The sequence below is a fragment of the Convolutriloba macropyga genome, chromosome 8 (genome assembly GCF_964194025.1).
Source record: "Convolutriloba macropyga chromosome 8, txConMacr16.3, whole genome shotgun sequence".
Lineage (NCBI taxonomy): Eukaryota > Metazoa > Xenacoelomorpha > Acoela > Convolutidae > Convolutriloba > Convolutriloba macropyga.
Genome location: NC_134475.1, coordinates 15,646,626 through 15,653,434, shown reverse-complemented (window position 1 = coordinate 15,653,434; position 6,809 = coordinate 15,646,626). Strand labels below are relative to the sequence as shown.

Genomic DNA, 6,809 nt, shown 5'->3' with positions numbered 1-6,809 from the left:
ATACGATTCAGCAAATCTACCTAGGCACATGTATTTTTGGCGTGAGGGGCTCAATGCCTCACTCAAATTCTACCACCAACCGCACTCAACCCGCACTCAGTCACAGCTTAAACTAGTAACTATCGATGCTGACCTATTGTCAGTTCTTTGAGTTCTTTGGGAGCAACTCGTCCCCGACATTAGTTGATTCTGTTTGTATTTTCTTAAACATTTTTCATTGTTTAGTTTATTCAAAACTTAAACATTTGCATGTAAAATTGGTACTATTACAAAATACAAAATAAAGTAAAAAAACATCAGAATAAATTCATTGAGTTCTAATTAATTAAATACGTAAAACATGAATTTTAAGCAAAGCTGGCCAATTCAATTTTGCCTTTGTCCTAAAATGTAAAGAATGTAAAGATTTTTTGTAGGAAAAGGTAAGGTCATTGTCTATGCATAAAATGGTTCTACGAATTTTCTGTGATAATTGTAATATTCTTGATAGAGATTTATAAACAATTCATCCAGCAGAACTTGATCTTCGGATGAACTATTAATGCACACAGCTTCTGTTTTTTCAAAGTTTTCATATATTGTTTCTATCATTTTATCTGTCAAGCCAATCGTTTTATTGAAATATTTTATTGCCGCTTTTTTGTTATCTTCGGCAGGTCGCTCCATAGAAACAACCCCGGCTATAAAGTTTGGATCCAATTTTCCAGTTGCACATTTAAGGCCTGATATCCGGCTAACAATTCTTGAACTTCCCAAGCTAAAGAGTGATTGTATTTATACTGGGTGAAAATTGAAGCCAGACTTGATTCCACAGTTCGGTCTAGAAGGATTACTCGGAAGTCGAACAAGGCCTCGTCGAGTATTTCGGCAAGTAGCCGGACATCTGGGTATGTGAACTGTGTCTGGCTTCTGCAGAGTGGGTACGTGTGCATGAAATCGTTCTCAACTGAAATGGAGTATTCATGACACCGCAGTTGAGACCCGAATTGACTCAGTTAAATTTGATTGCGTGAGTCGCTAAATTCCGCTTTGCTATGTTAATACGTGGGACTTACAAAAAATTTACGGAATTGGGCTGCATTCAAATTAGGCTATTTTGGAGGGAATTTGCTGAATACTTTCCTCAAAATTGGCCAGTTTAAGAATTGTTGAAACCAGGCTATGTATATAGTCAGAAAATTGTAAAAATGTAACAAGGGCGTTTACCCAATTTGAACATGCCTAGGCATTAAATGACATTTTAAGCACATCATAAGCTAAATTTGGGGACTTTGACAACACAGACATTGTATTGTTAATATGTCGCCATATCCCACAATATTCATTTTCTGCAAGAATTCAAGAACGTTTTGTGGAATTAAATTCAAAAACGGACCAAATGGTTCCCTTTTTTGGCAGGGGCGCTGGCTCTTAATCCAACTTAAGGCTGCTCTGGTTTAAAAAACGTTGCCCTTGTTCAAACCTATACTTATGAAATGGCCCAAATAGTCTGGGGGGTCAATATTGACCGAAATTACTCAGACGAGCTTCTTAGTTGAGATCCAGCAAAAGTCTTTTCAATTGTCGATCGAAAATCTTTTCATAAGAGTTTTTAGGTCAAGCATGGTCTTATCACAGACCTTTCGGTTCGAGTGTGGTCTTCTCAAGGTTCGAGCAAAAATCTTCTATTAAGACTGTTTTCTTTGCAAATGTGCAAAACAATTTTTTTTCCATATTTTTTTGCTGCGGCACAATCAAGCAGCAACGGAGCGAGACAAAACAGCATTGCACCATTGTATTCCAACACAAAGCGCAATTGAGAAACAATCAAAAATTGGAAGAACTTGGGCAAATTTTAAGATAAAGCAGTTATCGCAGCTGAACTATATTTCCCCATTGCTTGATTGTATGAAAATTGTGGCGACCTTCTTCCCATTAGTCGTGCTTCAACTGTGGCGTTATTTAGTATCAAAAGAATAGTTGTTCTTCAGATCCGCGAAATATGAGAGAGCTTTCACGCTGACTACCTTATAAGCAATATTGAGCAATAATTTTGCATGTACAATTTTCCAGGCGAAAATGCCGAGCCAAGAAAAGACTTTCGCTCGAACCATAATTTGACAATGGCGCGGCCCATATTTTGTAATTCTTTTTTAAGGCGACGAAACTCATCAAAAGACGTTTTCTTGACTTATGATTTTACTTTTGCTCGGCGCCATTTGTGTTCCTCATTAACCTTAGTCGAGGAAAAGTCCAGCGCCCGCCTCTGGTCGCGAAAAACTCCAGCTTAATTTTTTGGGTTGAGAAAATATCCAGAGTCACAAATTTGGGTTGAGCAGCGTAACTTTTTGATTCAAGCAAATGCCTAGATTGACAAAATTTGAGCCGAGCAAAAGTCCAGGTATTTAATAAAGTCTGGCCATAGTTTTTTTCATAGCTCTTTTGCGTCCAGTGTTGTCTGAACATACCGTCTTTTGTCTAGCATGATCTTTTCATAGGTCGTAGTCTAGACTAGGGTAGTGCTTGCGAAGTGTATGCTAAACAACTGCTTTTCGATTTATCAAGTTATAAAAGGATTGAAAAAAAGCAGTTAAGCGTTGTGCAAACAATAATAACCGACAAAACAGAAATCGGATAAGCTTAATTTACAGAAGGTAAAATTTGTTTTTACTCATATTCTTTGTACTCATGAGTACAGCTTTAATGAGCGATCAATGTTTGCGAATAAAAATTATTAAATTTAGATTGAATTTGGAACCAAGTTTTTACTTCTCAGTATTTAGGAAAAAGCAGATATTGGTACCAAATGAGATTAATTTAGAAAATAGAATTTACTAACCAAATGTGTTGAGCACCATAACTTCAGAAAAGTACCCCCTCGCCGCTTGTACTAAATGAAACATCTCAATCGGGGCTAAAATATCTTTCAAAGTTTCATTACACCCCAAAACATTGAAGAACGTCAAGTCCAGGTGACAAAAACTGTCGCTCAAAGTGCAAATTTTGTTCCAAGCTGTCTGCATGAAGTTGTGACCAGAATGGTCTACACCAGCGATGAAAATAATCTTCTTCCTAACTTCAAATGTGGTCTTAGTCAAGTATTCATATTCACCTAGTAACGAAATCTCGCTTTCGATCAAACGTCTCTTTTTATTTGTAAACTGTCGAGCTATATTCGGAGGTATGTTTAAACACAAGTTCGTGAAATCTTTTTCGCCCATATAAAACCTTCGCCAGTCATAAAGGGTCATTTGTCGTTCAGGCTTGGCGGGTTTCTTCATGCTTGACTTGGCAGCTTGAACTAAGAGGTAGAAAGAAGTAAACAAACAAGCAATTCCTGCTATTAACAATAATCGTCTTTTATGTACTCCTAATATTGAATTTGAGATCAATTGCTGTTTCTGAGTTATTTCAAAGACTAGAAAAATTTTGCAGCAATTAACTGACTTAATAAAGAGAATTATAAAATTTTCATGTTCTATCGTTTTTTTTTGTTACAAAAACGATAGTTGATAAGAAATAATTTGGTCTATGTGTAACTGCAGTGGGAAAACAGTAGGCCAGCAACAACCTGTTTTTTTATGTATTTTTCCTATTATTCCCAATTTTTCAGACTATTGTTCTTGTGGGCAGCAATTGCTCTTTTTTTTACTGTGCATGTCACTTTTTGGTGTTTTGTTTGCGATTTCTATGGGCAAGTGCAGCCATGACCGGCTATCAAGTCAGGGCTCATCCTTCAACTAGACGGTTTTGCAAGTCTAAACAACAAAACACTTGACCTGTAATAATACCAATTCGCTTTATCTTTCGGCTATCACGCCAAAAGTTCTAAATTTGTTCAAAAATTCAACAGCCAAAGATGTGTTTAAGTTTCTAATTGCTTTTTTGTTGTTTCATGTGTTCTGCTAAGAACAAACGAAGACATAAAAATCATTAAAAGTGATAAAAAATATCTATTTGCATAAGAGATTTGAAATTGCCAGCAATAAAAGAATCGAAAATTAAAAACCATTTAAAATCAAAAATTAAAAAAAGCATTTGCAATCGACTTAGGTTTCCAAGAGTGAAGTGGCACCTTGTTTTTAATTATCATTCAAAAAATTTTGACACTTTAAAATCTTGTGAAAAATCCAAGTTGTTTAATATCAACTATTCAAAACTAATAAAAAAAAACGATTACTCTTTTCAGAAAAACTCAGTTTTCACCAAGTTTGACCAAAATTTGCTGTTATAATTGCATAACTCAAACACAAAGTTACCAAAATTGGCATGACATTACTCAAAGGTGTTTAAAAAATATGATACTAGTTTTTTATATAATTTTGTCAGGCAGTTAAAAAGAGATGTCTAGTATATTCAAATTCTTGGTTGATCAAAAAATGACGCAGGACTTACTTCTTGAGCCATTTTCTTCATTTCGGTGTTTCCTCAATCAAAAGTATCGAAATTTAAAAAAAAATAAGTACATTAAATCAATTGGACTTTTCATATGCTGTCTACTTACTTTATTTATCGTTGTAAAATCTGAGAATAATCAGAGATCTCGGGTTGAGGCAAGTAAGAAGCAGTTTTCGTCATTTTTCAGTGGCAATTGAACAATGAGAATGAGAACTAGCTCCGATGAGAATGAGAATGAGAATTATGAACATTACTGGTTATGGCTGATGAGTTGAAAATTTTTATGTCATTGAACCAACTACTCTCGTAAAGTGTCCGTAACTGAAAATTTTCACCAAGAAGTGATCATTGATAGTTCTCAGAAAATAGCTTAAAACAGGTACTAAAGTCTTCAAATGTTACGACAGAAATCAATTAATCGTATGTTAAAAACGATTCATTGCAATCCTACTGTTCGAAAAAGTATATTCTTGTAGTAGCTTTTTTTGAAAACATATCGAAATGATGGCCAGAAAAGATTCAATTGAAAAATGGATGCGGTAAAACTGATGTTTTACTCTCATTGCAAAAGATTAACACATCAGTTTACATAAATTTAAGTGAACACATGGAATTTTTCTCTTGTAAGTTTTAAAGACAAATAATTTTTTATTGTTATTAATTTGTGTTCAATTGTTGCTTTCAAACTCGTATTTGTCAAACAAAACAGATATCAAAACAAGGTCAAAACGATATCTCTACAAGGAAGTGGAATTGAAATTATTCATGGGCGCGACTTCATTTCTTTACATGTCCAGAGTTTTTAAGATTCATTGATAAATATATTAGAAAAAAAAGACTTCAGTGATGATTTACGATGGTCCTATGATCTGGGTGGTGAACGCAAAGTAAGCTGAAGTAAAAGTAAGGCGACATAAAGGCAAGCTGAAAATTAGGTAATTTTTATGTAATCTATCAGAAAAAATACATTGTTGACTGTTACAATCAAGACTGCGCATAGTTTCATGATGTATAATGTATACCATTGCACCAAAGAAGCAACAATACGTCAATTTTTAGACATGTAGTGATTACTTGCTTCAGTGGACGGTCGTCCATGGCCATGCGTCTCATCCGCTGTGAGATGCAATCTGGAAACGACGGCCCGGTTATCGAAGCCGCGGCGCACGAAGCGCGACCACCGGCCAGCCAGGGGCAACTTAAAATACCGGTATCCCAAAATTTTTCAGCTTCATTGGCCTTATTTTCAAAATTCGGCTTACTTGCCTATCGGCTTGCTTCACCTCCACCGGTAACCAAACTTTCAGTAAAGCATAACTGGCAAGAAATTACCTGAACACATGATGGGGTCCAGGCAATAGGAACTTTTGATGACAATATCTTTGAGTATACGGTGGAAAAGTTCTGCAGGGCATTGAAAAGTTCTCAAAACTACAGGGTATTGATTTGTATTTAAATGCACGAAAACCTGCAAATTAAAATCAGTTTGGCCTTAATTTGATCAGAGAACATTTAAATCGCAAAAAATTGTTTCAATCTCACGAAACGTTGTTGAATATAGGTCAAAATTTTCCTTGAACGAAGTTTGAAAAAAGTATATTAAAGACTCATGTTTTTCCAAAGCTTCCCTTATTATACTTTTGTTTTTCGATGCAACATTAGGCAAATAAATTAAGAGATTAAGTTCGACAATCTGACAGAATGGTAATGTGATCTTCACGGAAAAAGGCGATTGATCTCAAAATTTTATCACTTCTTGTCATAATTAACAATTTGAATTCAATTATCAAATCTTCGGTTTTGTTGAATAAATTTATGTAAAAGTAAGGAAAAATTAACGCTTGCAGCTTCCATAACATTATTCGATACTAATCTAGTTGAGAAAAAAATATTTATTTCAATTTGGTAAACACTAGATATAAACGATATTTATAAAAAAGAGTTATTACATGTAAAGTAAAAGAACGAAAGTAAACGTAATTACATGACCAATAAAGTTTAAAATGTTATAAATGTTTGCTTTTTAACTCTATAACATGCTGAGAAGTAATTTTGAGAGCCACGTTGATATAACGAGTGCATACAGCACAAGTGAACTTATATTATTCATAATCAAGACAATGTAAGTTTGTGCTGAAAATATAATTGAGCAGTAGTAGTGGTTTATTGTGAGACAGGTGAAAAGTAAAATAAAATTTTAAAGAATGGTAATAGAAATGCAAAATTATAGTAAGGCGTGTGTAGCGCATGCTAAGTGACTCATTTTACAATATCAGTTCTTTGCAGCGCCTTCTTCTGCCACGCCAATTGTAATTTTTAACTCCATGTCAAAAATCTTTCATCCCCTTCATCCAATAAAAGGTCTCAAAAAGAGGTTTTGAGCTTGATTGCAGAAAATTTTAAGCAAATGTACGTAGTACTGAATGTTCGAA

General features: G+C 34.6%; 1 protein-coding gene across 1 annotated transcript; it reads right to left on the bottom strand.

Moving 5' to 3' along the window:
- Nucleotides 1-271: 271 nt before the first annotated feature.
- LOC142343963 (uncharacterized) lies at nucleotides 272-6,390 on the bottom strand. Its single transcript, XM_075395372.1, has 3 exons — nucleotides 6,131-6,390; nucleotides 2,819-3,349; nucleotides 272-946 (listed from the first exon to the last, which is right to left on the bottom strand). The coding sequence occupies exons 1-3, from the start codon at nucleotides 6,234-6,236 to the stop codon at nucleotides 681-683; spliced, it is 903 nt and encodes a 300-aa protein (XP_075251487.1). The 5' UTR covers nucleotides 6,237-6,390; the 3' UTR covers nucleotides 272-680.
- Between the last annotated feature and the right edge of the window lie 419 nt (nucleotides 6,391-6,809).

Excerpts from the sequence above, each read along its gene's own strand:
- LOC142343963 (XM_075395372.1), bottom strand. The coding sequence starts at position 6,236 with ATGTTATGGAAGCTGCAAGCGTTAATTTTTCCTTACTTTTACATAAAT. Across the intron at positions 3,350-6,130 it reads ATTGTTAATTATGACAAGAA|GAGTACATAAAAGACGATTA; the intron begins GTGATAAAATTT and ends ATTCAATATTAG. Across the intron at positions 947-2,818 it reads TATGGTGCTCAACACATTTG|TTGAGAACGATTTCATGCAC; the intron begins GTTAGTAAATTC and ends ACTCCATTTCAG.